Source organism: Silurus aristotelis, assembly GCF_946808225.1.
Source record: "Silurus aristotelis genome assembly, chromosome: 17".
NCBI lineage: Eukaryota > Metazoa > Chordata > Actinopteri > Siluriformes > Siluridae > Silurus > Silurus aristotelis.
Window position 1 is genome coordinate 2,702,853 of NC_139590.1, and position 21,552 is coordinate 2,724,404.

At 42.0% G+C, this 21,552-nt stretch overlaps 2 protein-coding genes across 3 annotated transcripts; one reads left to right on the plus strand and one right to left on the minus strand.

Moving 5' to 3' along the window:
• Nucleotides 1–225: 225 nt before the first annotated feature.
• rpl3 (ribosomal protein L3) lies at nucleotides 226–3,537 on the minus strand. Its single transcript, XM_083566177.1, has 9 exons — nucleotides 3,430–3,537; nucleotides 2,526–2,718; nucleotides 2,167–2,335; nucleotides 1,749–1,884; nucleotides 1,474–1,660; nucleotides 1,108–1,268; nucleotides 924–1,025; nucleotides 589–804; nucleotides 226–351 (listed from the first exon to the last, which is right to left on the minus strand). Exons 1-9 carry the CDS (start codon nucleotides 3,430–3,432, stop codon nucleotides 307–309), a joined length of 1,212 nt encoding a protein of 403 aa, XP_083422303.1. The 5' UTR covers nucleotides 3,433–3,537; the 3' UTR covers nucleotides 226–306.
• A 2,420-nt stretch (nucleotides 3,538–5,957) lies between these two features.
• kat7a (K(lysine) acetyltransferase 7a) lies at nucleotides 5,958–21,201 on the plus strand. Of its 2 annotated transcripts, none has more exons than XM_083566968.1 (15): nucleotides 5,958–6,313; nucleotides 7,990–8,131; nucleotides 9,011–9,148; nucleotides 9,800–10,027; nucleotides 11,001–11,083; nucleotides 11,178–11,264; nucleotides 11,457–11,537; nucleotides 11,977–12,087; nucleotides 12,445–12,636; nucleotides 13,336–13,425; nucleotides 14,488–14,628; nucleotides 15,876–15,969; nucleotides 16,975–17,121; nucleotides 17,208–17,314; nucleotides 18,156–21,201. In XM_083566968.1, exons 1-15 carry the CDS (start codon nucleotides 6,299–6,301, stop codon nucleotides 18,252–18,254), a joined length of 1,755 nt encoding a protein of 584 aa, XP_083423094.1. In that variant the 5' UTR covers nucleotides 5,958–6,298; the 3' UTR covers nucleotides 18,255–21,201. The 2 variants fall into 2 exon arrangements, with proteins under 2 accessions (XP_083423094.1, XP_083423095.1); XM_083566969.1 differs by having other exon boundaries at nucleotides 11,977–12,066.
• Nucleotides 21,202–21,552: the final 351 nt, after the last annotated feature.

Sequence of the window (21,552 nt, forward strand, 5' to 3'; positions counted from 1 at the left end):
ATGTATTGCATTCATCGTCTTACTTTTATACATTCAACCAGACATTATAAACGTATATTAAACTTAATGCTACAAACTGCATTAATTTTTGCACTTATTCCCCAAAAACTGTAGCAAAATGAACCTGAATTGTGTAGTCACACCCCTGAAGGTTATTGATCCAATCCCATTTCTAATCAATTGGTAATGTATTTTGCTGCACACAAAAATATAAAACAAGTTGGGTTTTTTTTTTTATAAATTTTCTTTATTAAACATCTCCGCAGTGCAACATGAACCCACACGCGAAGCAGAGTGACGTGGTACTCAGGCAGACTCCTCCTTGGCGATACGGTCTTTCTTGAGTGGACCCTGTAGAAAAGAGCAGAAAATGCTATCAATAATTGAGCACAAAGTTCAATACGTTGCCTTTCTGATCTCTTAGGAATGTCGTCAGTGAGTGAACAGGGAGTTATGGACAGAACGCCGCACTCCCCTGCCTTACCGAACTTTATTCTAGCACTGGAATGGAACCCGGATTTCAGACTGCGCTGCTGAAACAGGTTACGAACAGTGCACAGAGTGTGTGACCCAGCTCTCTGTACTCACCATGAAAGCCTTCTTCTCGTCCACAGTCTGGAAACGTCCGTGCCCGAATTTGGAGGTGGTGTCGATGAACTTGAGGTCGATCTTCTCCAGGGCACGACGGCTCGTCTGGACCAGCAGGGACTTGCGGAGGGTCAGGACCCTCTTCTTGGTTCCGATGACGCAACCCTTCAACATCAGGAAGTCGTTGGTCACCTCACCGTAGTGCACAAATCCACCCTGGACAAGAGATTTAAAGAATCAGATCTGAACTTAAGACAAATTTCAGCCTTGTGTGCAGGGTTCATTTAATCATCAGCACCACCTAGTGGTCGTTATAAAAGATTCCTGATTCTCACCAGTGGGTTGATGCTCTTGTTGGACAGATCGTAATCAGTGGAGGCGTTGCTCTTGATCACTTTGCCATCCTTGGTGTGGAAGCCCTGTCCGATCTTGTAGATCTAGAAGCAAGAACACAAGTGTGATGTTTCAGCAAGTCATCATGACCCAACAGAACAGATACAAAGCGGGAAAGATGTTTACCTTCTTGTTGACCTCCGTGCGATGATGGTAGCCCTTCTGACCAGCACGTGCAACACTGAAGGCCACGCGAGCAGGATGCCAGGCTCCGATACACGCCACCTTGCGCAGACCACGATGGGTCTTGCGGGGCAGCTTCTTTGTGTGCCAACGGCTCGTCACACCTAAAACAAAACATTTATATTATACATATAGAACAGAACACTAAGCTTTAGCATTAGATGCACAGGTGTTTTCAGAAGGAAGGCAGCATGGAAACATTCCTCATGCTTTTCGGGCGCCATGCCTGACGCTTGATCCATGTTCTCATCATCAAACTAGAGAAGGCCAAGATGGGATATTAAAAAAATAAAGCCAAAAGCTGCTCACCCTTGTATCCGTGACCCTTGGTGACCCCGATGACGTCAATCATCTCATCCTGGGAGAACACGTTGTTGATTGGAACAGCCTGCTCCAGTTTCTCCCGAGCCCAGTCCACCTTACTGGCGATGGTTCCACCATTCAGCTGGATCTCCATCAGGTGGGACTTCTTCTGCCTCAGAGGCAGGAGGCGCATCTGCAGTAATCAGAAGATACATTTTATACTTAATCCAACAGGAGACCACACACTTCTTGAGACGAGTCATCACAACACGAGAACTGACCTGTGTGTGGGCGATGATACGGATGACCTTGCAGTACCTCTTCATAGAGGCAAAGTCCTTCTCCAGCTGTTTCTTGCCCTCTTCATCCTGCCACTTCTTGCTGTACTTGGTGAAAGCCTTCTTCTTGGACTTGTACCTATTAAAGGGACAAGCCGAGAAGCACAAGGTTGGCACGCAGTCCCTTCATAACCCTCGAGGGGCAGAGGAAGGAGGCTGGGCAGAACCGTTAGTGCTTGCAGCTCATGGCTCAGCTTCTAAGGAGCTCTTTCCACCGGCCAGAGGAGCCTGGAGCTCATCAGGGCACGAGGCACCTGAGCGGAGCTGTCACGGCCGTCACACACCACGTTAGCCTCGACTCAAACGTAACGCTCCAACACAAAATGCACAATCGTATTCACGTTCCTCGCATGGGACTCACCAGTTCTTGTAAAAGCGGCGCCTGCACTCGTCACTAATGTGCTCTGCGAAAACGGTTTTGAAAGAACGCAGCCCGCGGGGAGTCTCCACGTATCCCACAATGCCAACAACAATCATGGGAGGGGTCTCGACGATCGTAACCGCCTCGACGACCTCCTTCTTGTTTACCTCTGTAAAACAGGGGGGAAAGAAACCACATTAGCACCAAAAACAGTTCCTGAGCAATTTATAAAATCAGCAAATTAGACCAGACTCAGTAATCGACATTCAGCAAGGGCGTAAGGCCCAAATATGTCCGCCCGTCGAGATTCTCATCACTGCTGCCACTTAAAAATGAGCCAGACGATAGAGTTCACTCACTAGAGCCGGGTCGGTCGACCTCACGAACGATGTGGGTCATGCCGGCTTTGTAGCCCAGGAAGGCGGTAAGGTGGACGGGTTTGTTGGGGTCATCCCTTGGGAAGCTCTTCACCTTTCCACGGTGTCTGCGACTCCTCTTGCGGGGGAGGAAACCCAGAGAACCGTGGCGGGGAGCCGAAAACTTACGGTGAGACTGAAAGAAAAAAGGAACCAAAATAAATATAACAGTCCAAGTTCTCATACAGCAGCATGGTGCAGGTCTACATGCAATCAGTGCACGTGGTGGGATTCAGATCTACCACTTTATAACAATTAAAACGAACTTTAGGAAAAAGTAATTTAAATACCAATCCATTACACAAGTTTCGCTTTTTTCTTGTATACATTTTATTTTCTTGAATAAAAAACCTAACTGGCCTGCATATACAAGTAGGCCTCGCCATATGGGCGGCGTCTCAATCCGCTTTTTATTATAGAGCTAGTGCACTACCTAGGGTACAAGTCAACACGCTTTACGGCAGAGGGAAAGTGCACAAATACCCCGAGTCAGAAAGCATTTAGGATGCGGCCCAACATAGATTAATTAAGATACGTTTTAATATTTTGTTGCTCATTTGTTTAACACAATGGTTTAGTGAAAGAAAAGGAAGCAAAAAAATGAAGCGAATTTGTCATTTTTAAAAAAGTCTGTAAAACCACCACCACGCTCTGTGGCCCGCCGCCATTTTACCTCAGCGCCGCATAACGTCATTTTAGAACGCGTATTTAGCGCGATAAAAGTGTACCAGATAAATACATATGTATTAAAACGCAAGGATTTGGGGGGGATTTAAACACAACTTCAACAATTACTTGACAAATATGTTTTACAAATATATGTTTTACAAATCTACACAACACTCACCATCTCGTCTCTGGTCCGATTGAAAGAGAACACCCCGACCCGCGGCTTGCGCTTTTATAGCGGGTTGAGCTCGGTGCACGCGCGTTTCTGCGCAGTCTCAGTAAAGACCCTTTACGTCATTTCCGTTCAAGTCGGCGGTATGATCCAGAATAATTCGCAAATTTTTTTTTTTATTAATTTATACTCGTATTTAAGATGTTGAACTGTTTGCTAATAATATAAAGATATACCTATTTATATATATTTAATAACCATAATGAATGTCGCCTGGACGAATCACATGCTTCCGTCTCATCCGGGCTTTTTCTGGCTGAGCCGCATGCATGTAGCATGTGTTTATTTATTACTGTAATTTAGCACATTTTGAAGTAAACAAACTTCCCATTTAATTATAAAATTTTCATACACAGGTCTTTTTTATGTTGGATTTTAATACTCAAACATAACACAAGCAACTAATATGGAATAATAAAAATGTTGAAAAAAAAACCAAATACCATGTCACTAATAAAGAGAATTTACAGAATTACTTGTATACATACAATTTATATAACTAAATGTGTGTGTGTGTGAAAAAAAATGAAACTGGTATATTATATGGATTCATCACACACACACACACACACACACACTGATATATTTCTAGTGTTTATTTCTTTTAATTTTGATGATTTTGGCTCACAGATAATGAAAACCCAAAATTCAGTATCTCAGAATATGAGAATATTGTGAAAAAGTTCAATATTGGAGACTTGTGACGTCACACTCTAATCAGCTCATTAAATCCACCTGCAAAGGTTTTCTGAGTCTTTAAATTATGTCTCAGTCTGGGTCACGCTTCACAATCATGGGGGAAAACTGCTGACTTGACACTTGTCCAGAAGACAATCACTGATCAGCTCTGAAGAAGTTGCTGTTCACAGACTGCTGGATTCAAGCACATTAATGGAAAGTTGAATTGAAGGTAATAATGTGGTAGAAAAAGGTGAAATGAAGCCCATTCAAGAATTTGGGGCGATTCAAAAAGAGTGGACTGCAGCTGGAGTCAGTGCTTTAAGAGTCTCCACACACACACACACACACACACACACACACACACATATCCATCCACATCCATGGGCTACAGCTGACGCATTCCTCGTGTTGAGCCACTCCTGAACCAGAGACAACATCAGAGGTGTCTTACCTGGGCAAAGGGCAAAAAGGACTGGACTGTTGCTCAATGGATCAAAGTTGTCTTTTCGGATGCCAGATAAGTTTGCATTTCATCTGAAAATCAAGATCCCAGAGTCTGGAAGAAGAGAGGAGAGGCACAGAATCCAAGCTGCTTGAAGTCCAGTGTAAAGTTTGCACAGTCAGTGGTGGTTTGGGGAGTCATTTCATCTGCTGGTGTTGGTCCACTGTGTTTGATCAAGTCCAAGTTCAGCACAGCCGTCTACCCGGAAGTTTTAGAGCACTTTATGCTTTCCTTTCCTGACCAGCTTTATGGAGATGCTGATTTAATTTTCCAGCAGGACTTAGCACCTGCCCACACTGTCAAAAGTACTAATACCTGGTTTAAGGACCATGTATGTGCTTGATTGGCCAGCAAACTCACCCTGACCTAAACCCCATGGAGAATCTGCGGTATTGTAAAAAGAAGGATATGAGACACCAGACCCAAAAACATGGAGGAACTGAAGGCCGCTATCGGAGCAACCTGGGCTTCCTGAACACGTCAGCAGAGTCACAGACCGATCGCCTTCCTGCAAAGGGAGTACTAAGAGTATTGAGTTCTGTACATGTTCATACTTTTCAGTAGTAAATTTTTTTTTTTTTTTATTGGTCTAAAGTAATATTCCAATCTTGAGATACTGAATTTTGGGATTTATATTAGCTATAAGTGAAAATGTAAATAATACTTGAAATCAGTCTGTGTGTGATGAATCTGAGTTTCAGTTTTTATATTGAATTACTAAAATAAATCAACTTTTTGATATTCTAATTGAGATGCACCTGTTGTGGATTTTTTTATTTTTGGATTAGGTTTGAATGTTTATGTTGACTGGATTTAAAACTGATATAGGAAAAAATATGTAACTGTATTTTGATAAAGAAATGGCTAAGTCACATTTTCATGCAAAATCTTTTAATATTAGGTAAATTCTATCTACACAAACGTAAATGGTCAGAAGATTGACAAGGACTTTCAAGTAGAAAAGCAACCAGAAATTTGGATCCACTAGTATCCAAATTCTTCTTCTTTTTTTGTGTTTTTGTATTAACGGTATATGTATACCATTCCTGTTATAATATTAAATATTTTCTATCCGTTCATTCAAAAATGTCATTTGTAAAAATAAAGGAAGATTTATTACTAAAAAGGAAGTTAGCAATAAATGTTGGGGAAAGAAAAAAAAAACTGACTCGTATTTAGTGAAGTCTGGAGCCGACTCGCGCGTCAGAAATGTCAAACGTTTTTTTTTTTGTTTGTTTTTTTTTCTTTCGCTGAAAACCGGTAAGCATTTAAAAGTGTGACTTAAAAACGTGTCAATTGGTGAATAGGGTTTGACTATCCGGAAGAATTCGAGCTGCAGTATGATTTAAGGCCGACTTTGCTAAAGAGTCGAATAAACCGATTCTTTTGAGTTGGAAGTTGCTCGGGTTGGCCAGAGAGCGCGCGGTATTTATTTGATCGTTTTGGACCGGAAGTCGTGTAGCTTCGAACCGGAAGTTGGGCTTGCAGCGCGTATACATAGCAACGCAGAGACCGTTTTTAGGGTAAATAAAATAGAGACGTTATTGCGGTGAAACGGGTTAAAATTAGGGCTGCACCAGACGAGTTTTGGGGGGAAATATTTGGCAGAAACCAGGAGCTTTTTGCACAGTTATGCCTCGAAGAAAGGTGAGTTGTGCAGGCCAGGAAGTAGGTTTTATAGCGCAGCTGAATGAGAACACAGCTGGAGGGCTGATGGATCCATCATCTGTCTTTTTATATAAAACAAATATAATACAAAACGAATAAAACAGTAACCTTTTAGTGTGCAAATGACCATGCTATGATGTGTAATAAATATATGCAGTGTGTGTGTGTGTGTGTGTGTGAGAGAAAGGAGGGGGGTACAAACTTATTCACGCCAGGATAAGTTTAGTACACCTAATATATATTTACAAATTAATGTATTATTCTCTTCTTTCATAACCTTCTCAATGTATTTTTAATTTTATTTCCGGCATTCTACAATAATACTGAAGACTTTTAAACTATGAAAGAACGTGTATGGAATTATGTCGTAAACAAAAATAAACCCTGTTATTTATTTTTAATTTTTTCAAATTATCCTCCTTTCACATTGCTGACAGTTTTGCACACTTTTGGCATTCTCTCAGTCAGCCTCATGAGGATGAGTTCCCATAGGTGTCGAGTGCTTGTTGGCTGCTTTTCCTTCGCCATCTGAACCGGATTAAGATCGGCTGATTGTGGAGGCCAGGTCGTCTGAGACATCATTCTCCTTCTTGGACAAATAGCTCTTACAGAATCCCAGAGGTGTGTTTGAGGTCATTGTCCTGTTGGAAAACAAATGATGGTCCCACTAAGTGTAAACCAGATGAAAGATTTTTTTTGCAATGACATCACATCACATAGCCATGCTGGTTAAATGTGTACTGAAATTGGACTAAATGACCAACATGTTGCCTACAAAGCACCTCCACACAATCACACCTCCTCCTCCATCGTCCGTTCATCCTTTGTTTGTCTAACAAAGTCACAGTGTTTAGAACCTAAAATCTCAAATTTGCACCCATCAGACCGGAAGACGGTTTTCCACTCCTTTAATGTCTATTGCTTGTGTTTCTTAGCCCAAGTAACTTCCTTCTGCTTGTCGTTCCGAAGTAACGGGTTTCTTTGCCACATTTGGACCGCGAACTGGACTCTGAACAGTGGATGTTTAAACAACGAGAAAACTTGATATAAATCAGCAGTTTGTGACACTTGTAATTCTGTCCTCTGCAGCAGAGGTAGCTCTTGGTCTTCCTTTCCTGAGAAATTCCTCTTGAGAGCCTGTTTCTTCATTCATCATTTATCATTAACGGTTCTGGAGACCGTACCCGGGGATGTATTTAAAATTTTTGAGTTTTTTTCAGATTGACTGACCTTCATTTTTTTCCTTTAAGTGATGATTCATCTTTTCTCTTTCTTTAACTGAGTGTTTCTTGCCATAATATGGATTTGTACAGTAGGTGTAGTAACAGGATTCACCTTTTATTCTGCACAAGACATCTGATGGTCTAAAGCACATTCAGAAGGCAAGAAATGTCTCAAATAAACTCTTCAAAAGGCACAACTTTGATCTTTTTTCTTTTTTAATCCAGATGTTTGAAGCGAACGGAATTTGATTCCTGAAATAAAAATTAAAGATTCTTTTGAAGTCTGATCAGCAAATTGTTTGGATAATCTGCATATCAGAGAAATAGTATTTAATACACACACTGTAGCAAATATTTTTCTGTTCATTAGTGTGTGTGTGTGTGTGTGTGTGTGTGTGTGTGTGTGTGTGTGTGTGTGTGTGTGTTTCCCAGAGGACGGCCTGCAGCAGCTCTGACGGTACGGAGGACTCGGATTTCTCAGCCGAACACACGGACAGCTCTGAGAGCGACACCCTCGCCGTGAAGACCACACGCCTCACACGCTCCTCTCTCAGACTCAGCCAGAGCGCGCAAGGTACCTGCTTTAAACAGGAAGTCGGTGTCGGAGGCTCCGCCCACGCCATCGCTCCAACCAATGATTATTAGATACGATAATCTAACACGTGTGGACGTTTCTGTAAGATAATAAGAGCAGGTACAGTTTTCAGTGACGGCTCCACTGTGATGCTGGGAAAGAAAAGGAGTAGTGAAGACGGCGGGGAAAGAGGGAAGGAGGGAGGAAAAGGGAAGGAAGGTATAGAGAGGGAAACGCCTGAATAACTAGGACGGAAGAATTAAATAGAAAGTGGTGGAAGGGAAACTAGGAAAGAAGAAAATATTGATATTAAGGGAAGGAAGGATAGAGTGGATTATGGAATGAAAAAGGGAAAACTAGGAAGTGAGTAGGGAAAAATACAGTGGAAGAAAGGGAGAAATAAAATGGAAGAAACAAGGAAACTCAAAAGCAAGCAAGGAAGGGAAGAAAGTATGAAGGACAAGAAGGAAATTTAAAGGTATAAATAAGGAAGGAAATATACTGGAAAGGAAGAAAGTGTGTCCTCTCTCTCTCTCTCTCTCTCTCTCTCTCTCTCTCTCTCTCTCTCTCTCTCTCTTCTTTCTTTCTTTCTTTCTTTCTTTCTTTCTTTCTTTCTTTCTTTCTTTCTTTCTTTCTTTCTTTCTTTCTTTCTTTCTTTCCTGAACCAATATTAAAAATTTTTTTTCCTGCTTTCTTTCTCTCCTCCATATTCTCCCCCTCTCCATTCATTCCCAAAACCAATATTAACTCTTCTAATTCTTTCTCTCTCTCTCTCTCTCTCTCTCTCTCTCTCTCTCTCTCTCTCTCTCCCCCCCTCCATCCAATTAATGTATTTAAAAACAAGCGTTTAAATGCAGATTTTTATTTTTTACCCCGCAGCCCCGGTCGTGGTGGTGGATTTCTCAGCTCGCCGTGTGACCCGTAGCCAGCGGCACGAGGAGCCGGCCCCACCCAAAAAATACCCTCTGCGCCAGAACCAGACGGAGAGCGAACGTCACAACGAGGTTTCAGACCGGGGTAGGAGGAGAACCACTGAGTCCAGAGCTGTTACTCTGATCCAGCCATCCATCCATCCATCCATCCATTAGTCACTCAATCAATTCCACTGAGCTCCCTCAGAATGCTCGTGGATGGTTGCGGCTTTTTATTAATTAGTCCCTGTTTCTGTTATGCTACTGTGTTAATTGAGTTTTAATGCTCGTTATTCTGACCCCTAATGGTCATTTATGGTACTACATCATTGCTTGCTCTTCTCCGTTTTAGACGTTTTCCAACTGTACAATTTCATTTTAGTGCCACATTAAAAAACATCGAAGATCACGAGAATAATGTCGGAATATTTTTATAATTAATTCAAACTTACCATCTTGTTATATGAATCCGTACGGCACAACTCGTCGGGATCCCTGACTGAAGGGCGGAGACTGTTCTGAATAAAGTTTCCTACAGAACCACTGCAGTGTCTGTTTACTAATTATGTAAACAGATGTTTTGCTGATGCTCTAAAAGAAAGAATTGCCTTTTCCGGAGTCGTCTGTGCGTCGTTTAAAGCAATTCTGAAAAAAAATGCATTTAAAACAAAATTTCTTTTTTTTGGGGGGGGGGGGGGGGGGTATGTTTTGTTTTGGTTTTAAAATGAGAAATATTCTTCTTTTTCTGTCTGTTCAGCGTCTGCTGTGAAGCAGGACGACTCTCCTCCCCGCACCCCCACAGGTTTGGCACGTTCCTCGGAGTCCGACGCCGACGTCTCCAGCCCTAACGCATCCCAAGACGAGAGGCTGGCTAAAGAGCTGTCAATCAAAGAGTCAAGCCACGCCCACCGACCCAAACGCCGCCGCTTCCACGAGAGCTACAATTTCAACATGAAGTGTCCCACACCCGGCTGTAACTCACTCGGTACACACGAACACCTTCACCTTCATTCTCACACCTTCTCACCGTCAACTTCATCTTCTGAACATCACCTTTACCTTAACACACTTATTTTCTCATCTTCTCACTTTTACCTTCACATTTTCTCACCTTTACATCTCTGCTTCTTAAATTTTCACCTTCACACTTTACAATCTTCTGACCTTCTCATAGTTCCACATTTTCACCCTCTGACTATCTGATCTTCTCACTTTTACATCTCCTGACCTTCTCACAGTTCCATCTGACCATCTTATCTTCTCACTTTTACATCTCCTGACCTTCTCACAGTTCCATATGACCTTCTCACATTTACATCTTCTGACCTTCTCATAGTTCCACATTTTCACCCTCTGACTATCTGATCTTCTCACCTTTTACATCTCCTGACCTTCTCACAGTTCCATATGACCTTCTCACTTTTACATCTCCTGACCTTCTCACAGTTCCATCTGACCATCTTCTCTTCTCACTTTCACATCTCCTGACCTTCTCACAGTTCCATCTGACCATCTGATCTCCTCACCTTTACATCTCCTGACCTTCTTACAGTTCCATCTGACCATCTGTTTGTTCTTCTCACTTTCACATCTCCTGACCTTCTCACAGTTCCATCTGACCATCTGATCTCCTCACCTTTACATCTCCTGACCTTCTTACAGTTCCATCTGACCATCTGTTTGTTCTTCTCACTTTCACATCTCCTGACCTTCTCAACTTTACATCTTCTGACCTTCTCACAGTTTCACCTTTACACTCTCACAACCCCCCCCCCCAGTCTACATAAAATCTTACACTTCTCTCAGTCTCAAACTTTTTCTCTGTCCTTCATTCTTTACTTATTTCTTTCTCCCCTGAACCATTATTGACCATGTCTTTTATTTTATTTTTATTTAAATGTAGTTTCTTTCTTTTTCTTTTTTTTTTTTAAATTCATGAACTTTTTTTCCTCCCTCAGGTCACCTGACAGGAAAACATGAGAGACACTTCTCCATCTCCGGCTGTCCCCTTTATCACAACCTATCAGCGGACGAGTGCAAGGTGCCAATACTTAGGCTCCAGCCGGCGGTGTTGAGTTGTGTGCTAGTGGAGGGGGTGAAGCGGTGTAGTAATGAGTCGTGCTGTTCTGCCGCAGGTCAAAACGAGCTCTCGGGATAAACCCGCGGAGGAGAGGACGCTGTCTCAGAGCCAGGACGAGAACCGACACTTCACGCGCCATCAGGTAACCACGGCAACCCGACAAATTCTGCCGCTCTTAAACATTAGAGGTTAAAAATGGATGCTGAGATACGGGTGAGCAGTGGCCTTCAGCGCTGAAGCTACGATGCTGATGTAGATAAGTAATGGTTCTTATAGTCACGAGTTCAGCGTCTGAGCCCAGGCCTGGTTTCACTCACTGACGTTTATTTCTCAGCTGCGCTACAAAGAGAAAGTGACTGAGATGAGGAGGAAGAGAAACTCGTCTGCAGTCAAGGAGCAGAAAGATAAAGACACAGTGAGCTGTCTCTCTGTCTGTCTGTCTGTCTGTCTGTCTGTCTGTCTTTCTCCCTTTCCATCTGTCTCTCTCTGTCTGTCTCTTTTTGTCTGCCTGTCACTCTCATTTTCTCTCTCTTCATCTGCCTGTCTGTCTTTTTTGTCTGTGTTTCTCTCCCTCCCTCTCTCTTTCTCTCTTTTTGGTCTGTCTTTTCTGTCTCTGTCTTTTTTGTGTCCGTCTGTCTTTCTGTCTCTTCCCTCCCCTCTTTTCTCTCTCTCTCTCTCTCTCTCTCTCTCTCTCTCTCTCTCTCTCTCTCTCTCTGCATGTCTGTTTGGGACTTTCTTTCTTTTGTATCTGAGACCCAAATATACATAAATTACAAAAAGATGCAACATTTTAGTAACTGTTTAATTTTGCGTACATTTTCTCTCACCCCCCCCCCCCCCCTTTCTCGGTGCAGGAGGACACTCGGAGCACCAGCTGTACCCATGAGCCTTTGCTGGAGAACATTACGAGTGATTACGACCTGGAGTTGTTTAGAAAAGCACAGGCACGTGCCTCGGAGGATCTTGTAAGAGAGAAAATTCATCACATTTTATCCCTCGTTTTTTTTTTCCTCTTCTCTTTGCCTTACTTCCCTGTGAGACTTACAGCAGCCCAGCGTTACGGCATGACCTACAGGAGTCCCTTCTTCTTCTTCTCCTCCTCCTCCTCCTCCTCCTCCTCGTCCCAGTTCCTTTTCTCACTATCTATTTCTATTTCATCTCTTTTTTTTTCCTTTTCTTTTTTTTGGTTTGTTTATCTATTGTCACTTGTTTTCTCTCTCTCTCTCTCTCTCTCTCTCTCTCTCTCTCTCTCTCTCTCTCTCTCTCTTTCACACACACTCACACACTCACACAAACACCCTGAGTGTGTTATTTCTCTCCAGGAGAAAATGCGTCTCCAGGGTCAGGTAGCCGAGGGCAGCAACATGATCAAAACGATTGTGTTCGGCTGTTATGAGCTGGACACCTGGTACCACTCGCCGTACCCGGAGGAGTACGCCCGCCTCGGCCGCCTCTACATGTGCGAGTTCTGCCTCAAATACATGAAGAGCCAGACCATTCTCAGACGACACATGGTAGCGCTCTGTCCAAATTTCTTTTACTACCAGCTGTATAGTAGGGGTCGACCGATTCATCGGCACAGAGAGTTGATTGCTGGCCACCGATCCACAAAAATCTTCTTTTAAAAACTTTTTTATTCAGTATCCAATTTAGAAATCTATCAGTTAATTAATCAATTATCTGCAAATACAATACAACCTGGCTATCAGTATCGGCCGACCTCTACTGTATGTTTATAGCTGCTATAACTCAAGCGATGCACCACATGGGCAAAAGTATGTGGACACCTGAGCGTTAGATCGCTCCGTGTTTCTTTTTGAACATCCCATAATAAAAAAAAAAACAAAAAACAAAAAACCTCCACTCTTCTGGGAAGACGTTCCACCAGATTAGGTGAGGGGTGTGTGGGGTGAAGTGAGGGTTGAGGGTCATAGCTCTACAGCAGGAGATCTTCCATTTAAACTCATGTAAAGCATATCTTCATGGAGCCTCCTAGTTCAAGTGAAGGGAAAATGTCATACCGGTGCCCCCAAAGACATTCTCTAAACTCTGTGCTTCCAAGTTTGTGCTAACAGCTCGAGGAAGAACCACTGGCTGGAAAACCCAGGTGTCCCAATACTTTTGGACCACTCAATGTGAACGTCTTTTATAGAAAGTATAGGGAAGTAATCTATTTTCACCATGGTAACAGTTACACACATTTCTTATGTCAGGCGAAGTGTGTGTGGAAGCATCCACCTGGAGATGAGATCTACAGGAAAGGCCCCATCTCGGTTTTTGAAGTGGACGGCAAGAAAAACAAGGTATAAAACGTATTATTTTTTTTTTTTATTGTTTATATTTGAAATCCGATTCGCTTCACGCCAGAGCTTTTCACACCGCACTTGTTCTCGGTTATCATCAAGATTTTGTAGTTTTAGAAGTGGTACAATTAATTTATTTATTTTCTCTATCCGTTTCATCACATATAAGTGTAGTAATCGAAATTTCACAATACCGCATGTGCTCGATGCAATATTTCCTGTCCGAACGTCTAATCTGAGCATCCGATACTAACTTCGTAGGGGAATTTAATTGGTTGCGTTCAATTACATTTATAAATAGTCGAATCCAAATATCCAATGCAGACTGTAAGTGTATCTGTTACTCCCCCACTAGTTGATGTAATGGTAAAGAAAATACATGGTTATGTTTTATTATTTATAAAACATTTATTATAGTCATTCCAAGATACGGGATCAGGTCAAAGTTTTGTGGACAATCATTAAGATTAGGAATTTGAATGCATGTAAATTAGCGGTCGACCGATTAATCGGCACCGATGGTTGATTGCCGGGATCATCGATTATCTGCGAAAATCCACACATTTTTTTTCCCGTATTCTGTCATTACAAGAGCGGCCTCTAGAGGCGAATCACTGGCACTGCGTGCTGGTCGTTTTTACACACGAGACCATGTGCTATATTATATTTATTATTTATCGTCAATTAATTATATAGTTATATTTATTAATTGAGATATTGTTAATTTTCTTTGGCACATTCTCATGATATATTTCTGTTTTTATTATTTTTTATTATTTTATTTAAGTAAGGTGTAAAGTTCAGTACTATTTAAAATCATCCACTGTAAAAACTATTGGCTGATTAATCGGATATCGGACGATCATACGATCCAACCTATTTATCAGTATCAGTAAAATCCACTATCGGCCGATCTTTCATTTAGACGTCCTATAAAAATTGTGCGCCTTTTGTGGTGTCCTTATACTTTTGGCCAAACAGCGTGTGTTTTTGTATATTTATTTATATAAAAATATAAAATGTGTATAAACAGGAATCAGAGAATCTTTTAACATGTAACAGATTTACTGCCAGAACCTGTGTCTCTTGGCGAAGCTCTTCCTTGACCATAAAACTCTGTATTACGACGTGGAGCCGTTTCTGTTCTACGTGATGACCGAGGCAGACAACACGGGGTGTCACCTGGTCGGCTATTTCTCCAAGGTATCCAAACATCTTTCTTTTCAGGTTTTTTTTATTTTTTTCTTGATTGACGTGTAACGCAACTAAATAAATAAATAAATAGACAGTAGGAAATAATGGATAATAATAAATAATCTATAATTTTTATAATAAAATAATACAGATCACCAAAATTCGTCCAATGAGAACAAGGGGGCGTGGCTAATGACCGCCAATCACGTTTCTTGGTAATACAAAAAAATGTTTTGCTTATTTGACTATTTGATTTTATTACAGTTTACACGCAGTCAAATTAACCTCATAATAAATAATCCAACAGTCCAACAGGTTACTATTTTTATTGATTGATTGATTGATTGAATAGTTGATTTGAATGATTGATTTAATGGTTGGTTGGTTGATTGATTGATTGATTGATTGATTGTTTGGTCGGTTGATTGATTGGTTGATTGATTGATTGATTGTTTGGTCGGTTGATTGATTGTTTGGTCGGTTGATTGATTGGTTGATTGATTGATTGATTGTTTGGTTGGTTGGTTGATTGATTAGTTAATTGGTTGGTTGATTGGTTAATTGGTTGGTCGATTGATTGTTTGGTCGGTTAATTGGTTGGTTGATTGATTGTTTGGTCGGTTGATTGATTGTTTGGTCGGTTGATTGATTGGTTGATTGATTGATTGATTGTTTGGTTGGTTGGTTGATTGATTAGTTAATTGGTTGGTTGATTGGTTAATTGGTTGGTCGATTGATTGTTTGGTCGGTTAATTGGTTGGTTGATTGATTGTTTGGTCGGTTGATTGATTGGTTAATTGGTTGATTGATTGATTGTTTGGTCGGTTTATTGATTGATTGGTTAATTGGTTGGTGATTGATTGCTTGATTGTTTGGTCGGTTGATTGGTTAATTGGTTGGTTGATTGATTGTTTGGTCGGTTGATTGATTGTTTGGTCGGTTGATTGATTGTTTGGTCGGTTGATTGATTGGTTAATTGGTTGATTGTTTGGTCGGTTGATTGATTGGTTAATTGGTTGATTGACTGATTGTTTGGTCGGTTGATTGATTGGTTAATTGGTTGATTGATTGATTGATTGATTGATTGTTTGGTCGGTTGATTGATTGATTGGTTAATTGGTTGGTTGATTGATTGGTTGGTTGATTGAATTGTTGATTGGTTGATAAGTTGGTTTAATATTTAGTTGGTTGGTTGATTGATTGATTGATTAATTGAATGCCCACAAACGATGAAGCCTGTTTTCTTCTGTACGCAGGAGAAGAACTCGTTCCTGAACTACAACGTATCCTGCATCCTGACCATGCCACAGTACATGAGGCAGGGCTACGGCAAAATGCTCATCGACTTCAGTGAGTACGCGCAAGTTCTGTATTCGTTTACAAGCTTAAACAGGTCGTTTTCTGATGACCATGTAACACGGCCTCTTACGCTCATTGAAAGTCAGAATTTTTTTCCTTTTGTTTCCGTGGTGTTTTAACCGTAGTCTTTCGCTGCTCCAAATCTAATTCGCTGTATTACGACTACAAATAAGACCAATACCAATCAGCCAATCAGCTTCCTGATATTAGTGCCAATCTCTCTCGGATCGTACCACAGATTTTGTTTTTTCAGTTATGGGGAAGTGCAAAGTTTTTTCGATACTTGGCTCAAAAAAAAAAAAAAAAAAATCTATTCAGGGTTTGGTTAAGACCACTTGCTAACTACATTTTAAACGCTGTTAAAACGGTTTTAAAGTCTTACATTTGACCGAGGTTTGTATTAACGTGCTCGTTCTGGTACATTCGTTCTGGTTAACGAGGACTCCGCATCACTACAATATCTTTAACATTCATTTGATATGATTTGGTTTAATATTAATGGAAGGAGTCTCCAGTGTCGGCCCTGTTTAACAGGTAAAACTGTAGCTTATGACACACCAACACGCGTCCCAGGACGTCCTGCTTCACTTCTTAAAGAGGAAAAAAAGACTGATAGAAGCCGATGATGGAACGGATGTTTATAAGCTGCTAAAATGCACGCAAAATCAGAAGCTGACTAGTTTTCAAAGAGTTAATTAGCTCTATAGGAGGAGATCTTCCGTTCGAAAGCATATCTGCATGGATCTGGCTTCGTGCACAGGGGCATCGGATACAGGTTCGGGGGCTTCTAGAAAAAGTTCACGCTACCAAATGCGTTCAAAGAATCGTGCACAATTCCACCTCCACGACGGTGGAAGAATCTGGAAAAACGGTGGTGTCCCAATACTTTTGGCCACAGTGCGTATCTGTACCACAAAATAAATAAATAAATAAATAAATAAATAACACCACCCTGATGTCCAGTTTGAGATCAAGACGTCTTCTGTGTGTGTTCAGGTTACTTGCTGTCCAAGGTGGAGGAGAAAGTGGGCTCTCCTGAGCGCCCCCTGTCTGATCTGGGTCTCATTAGCTATCGGAGCTACTGGAAAGAAGTGCTGCTGCGCTACCTGCATAACTTCCAGGGCAAAGAGGTGTCCATAAAAGGTAAAAAAAAAAAACAATGCAGAAAGCTCCTCCTACACTGCACGCGTGTTCTTTGCTTGTATATTTAAACTTTCTTCTTTCCGCAGAGATCAGCCAGGAAACGGCGGTGAATCCGGTCGACATCGTCAGCACGCTGCAGTCGCTCCAAATGCTGAAGTACTGGAAAGGAAAGCACCTGGTCTTAAAGAGACAGGTAACTTTTAATCACAGCGACCTGTATTTTTATTTCCCATACGTACTCTACATGGCTGAACGTTTGTGGACACCTGAGCAGAAGAACATCCTGTTCCACATGAAGTCTCCATTTGCTTACAGTAACCTTCATCCTTCTGATGTTCCACTAGATTTTGTGCTTCATTCAGGCACAAGGGTGTGTTCGTAAAGTCATGTAGTGATGTAGGTGAGAGGGTGAGGAGGCACCCAGTGCAGTCGATTCACATCAAAGGTGAGGGTTGGAGCTCTATAGCAGGAGATCTTCAAATCCAACCCATGGAAAGCAGATCTTCATGCAGTTCGATTGGTGCGTTGCTCCATTGCTGGAACACTTGACATGCAACCACATCCTGTACAATTATGTTTCTCCAACAAAAGAGTTTGAGGAAGAACTCCCCCTGGTCCCCCTTTTTCCTGTCGAGCATCAACAGCATGAACTTCTTCAGCAGTTTGAGTTACAGGAGCTCGTCTGTTTGATCAGACCACACGGACCAGCCTCCACGCCACACGTGCATGACCCTGTCGCCGGTTCACTACTGTTCCTTCCTTGGAGCACTTTTGATAGATACTGACCACTGCAGACCAGGAACATCCCACAAGAGCTGCAGTTTTGGAGACGCTCTGACCCAGACGTCTAGACGTCACAATTTGTCGCTCCTTAAATACATTTTCCACTTGCTGCCTAATAAATAAATCCACCCGCTAACAGGTGCCATGATGAAGAGTCAATCAGTGTTACTTACTTTAATGCTCATCTGATCTGTGTGTGTGTGTGTGTGTGTGTGTGTGTGTGTGTATATTAACCGACTGTGTGTCTTTAGGACCTGATCGACGAGTGGAGATCCAAAGAGACGAAGCGAGGCAGCGGAAAGACGATCGACCCCGCGGCACTGAAATGGAGTCCACCAAAAGGAACCTAATGGACATCAGCACCTCCCCGACACTCCTGTCTTCGCACTGTAGTCACTGTTAGAGCCTGCGTGAGGCGCTAGTGCATGACTAGTTTCAGACGTGTTGCGCTAAACAAACAGTAGGTCAGTGTTTCCCTGATCCTGTCCTCCTGCTGAAGTCACGTTAAAACTGTGAGGTCTACAGGAACTTCTCAGAGACACGCTGATGATCACATGATGCTCATGTCAGTACTGAAAGCTTTTCAGTTTGTTACATCTGTTCTGAACCCCCTTTCAGTCTATTATATCAGTACTGAAAATGCTTCACTACATTACTTCTGCACCGAAACCGCTTTCAGTACGTTAAATCAGAACCCAAACCCAGTTCAGTACATAATGTGGCTACTGAAAACCCTTTTAGCAAATTACGTCGCTACTGAAACCAATTTCAGTACAATATATCACTACTGAACCCCCTTTCAGCTCATTAAGTTGCTGATACATGACATTATGTCGCTATGGAAAAACTTTCAGTACGTTACACAGCTACTGAAACCCCTTTCGGCTACTTTGATGCTCAAAACCCCTTTCGGTTACTTTGCTCAAAACCCCTTTCGGTTACTTTGATGTTTAAACCCCTTTCGGGTACTTTGATGCTCAAAACCCCTTTCGGTTACTTTGATGCTCAAACCCCCTTTCGGTTACTTTGATGCTCAAACCCCCTTTCGGGTACTTTGATGCTCAAACCCCCTTTCGGTTACTTTGATGCTCAAACCCCTTTCGGTTACTTTGATGCTCAAACCCCCTTTCGGTTACTTTGATGCTTAAAACCCCTTTCGGGTACTTTGATGCTCAAAACCCCTTTCGGTTACTTTGATGCTCAAACCCCTTTCGGTTACTTTGATGCTCAAAACCCCTTTCGGGTAATTTGATGCTCAAACCCCTTTCGGTTACTTTGATGCTCAAAACCCCTTTCGGTTACTTTGATGCTCAAAACCCCTTTCGGGTAATTTGATGCTCAAACCCCTTTCGGGTACTTTGATGCTCAAAACCCCTTTCGGTTACTTTGATGCTCAAACCCCTTTCGGGTACTTTGATGCTCAAACCCCCTTTCGGTTACTTTGATGCTCAAACCCCTTTCGGGTACTTTGATGCTCAAAACCCCTTTCGGGTACCTTGATGCTCAAACCCCTTGCGGTTACTTTGATGCTCAAAACCCCTTTCGGGTACTTTGATGTTCAAACCCCTTGCGGTTACTTTGATTCTCAAAGTATTATTTCACTACTGAAACCCCGTTCAGTACACAATGTCGAATTATGCTGAATCTTTCAGCACGTTACCTCGGTACTAAAACTCTTTCCAATACATTACATTGTTACTGAAACCCCTTTCAGTACTTTTCCGTTCCCGAAGCCACTCGTACCGTATAAAACACACAAGCAGGATTGGGGAAACGCTGATCCAGACCTCTCCAGGTGCTGATAGAAAAGTTTCTAGCATAGGAACCACTTCCTGTTACTTCTTTTACCGTCGTCGCATTCTCGGTCCTGCTTCTGCTGTGCACGTGAGCGGGTCTCGCTCAAACACACTCCTGAACAGAGACGCACAACCCCTAACGTTTAAAGGTTAGGATTATCCGTCTTCTGTAAACGCATCCAACGTGCATCGCTAACACTTTAACAGTAGCAAAACTGCCTTCATCCCAACTTTATGAATGGAATAGCAGCTAAACAAGGTGGACGTCGTGCCACTTGAAGGAGTAGTGGAGCCAAAAATAAAATCTCCACAGTGTTCCACTTAAAGCGTCAACCTTCAAATTTTATTACCGTGAATAATTGGCCGTCACAGACTTTGTGGGTTTTTTTTTGTTTTTTTTTTTACTTTTACTACATACACTGTATAACCAAAAGTATTGGGACACCTGAGACCCGTGGTTCCTCCCCGAAAGCCTGAAGTTCAAGGCACACAATTATATAGAATGTCTTCAGATGCAGTAGCATTTAAATGTCCCCCTTCACTTAAACTGCCCAAAAAAACCTGTTCCACCATGATGATGCCCCTGTGCACAAAGCCAGCTTCATGAAGATCTGCTTTGCATGGGTTGGAGTTGAAGATCTCCTGCGATAGAGCTTTGAACCTCAACCCTATTCAGAAAGAATCACAGAAATCTCCATAAGATACATAACAAAATCTGGTGGCACATCTGTCCAGTCTTATGGTGGGGTGTCCACAAACTTTTGGCCACGTTGTGTATTTTCGAATACATCTGGGGACCGTGAAATTCTGCTCCAGGCGTATCTTTAAGTTCATTTTAATTGTGTGTGTGTGTGTGTGTGTGTGTGTGTGTGTGTGTGTGTGTGTGTGTGTGTGTGTGTGTGTGTGTGTGTGTGTGTGTGTGTGTGTGTGTGTGTGTGTGTGTGTGTGTGTGTGTGTGTGTGTAAGCATGCGCACTGAGCTCCTGTTTGGAACCTTGTTATCAGATTTGGTCACTAGAGGTCGCTAAAGGTGACTAAAAGGTACTCAATCTTGACGGTTAAATCAAATAAGCTCCACAACATCTGGACCATCTGGATCGATTTTACTTATTTATATCACACTGAGCTCATCCAGAAAACTTCTGTTTAACTTCGATTGATGTCCAGGAGTTGTACCAAATAACCCATATTTATCATTAATTTATTGTTATTGTTGACCCAAATATGGACTTTTAAACAAAAGAAATAACAATAAAATGCACTTATTTTGTAAGCTAATGAGTAACATGGCAGCTTTAAATGCTCTGACCCCCTGAGCCGTTTATGTCCTGGGTCAGGTGTGTGTGTGTGAGAGAGTGTGTGTGTGATGAGATGCAGAATAATTTCCCTCACTTCCTCTCACTCTTCATAATGCACTCGAAGCACCCCTGCATGGTCCTGATGTCAGCGTGCAGTGTTTCCTTCCACTTCCTTATCGAAATAAACTGACCAGATTAAAATCACACGCATCAGGGTGATCATTTACAGTTAAAACGATCAGACCTACTCATCTGTACAAATTCTAACATTCTTAACGTGGCTTAATGCGTTAAACTCGATCAAACTGTGTTAGAGAAGTGAAGAAAAGAGTGCAGGCAGGGTGGAGTGGGTGGAGAAAAGTGATAGCAGGAGTGATTTGTGATAGAAGGGTATCTGAGAATGAAAGGGAAAGTTTATAGGACTGTGGTGAGACCTGAGATGTTGTCTGGTTGAGAGACAGTGGCATTGAGTAAAAGACAGGAGGTGGAGCTGGAGGTAGCAGAGCTGAAGATGTTGAGATGTTCGTTGGGAGAGACGAGGATGGATAGGATTGG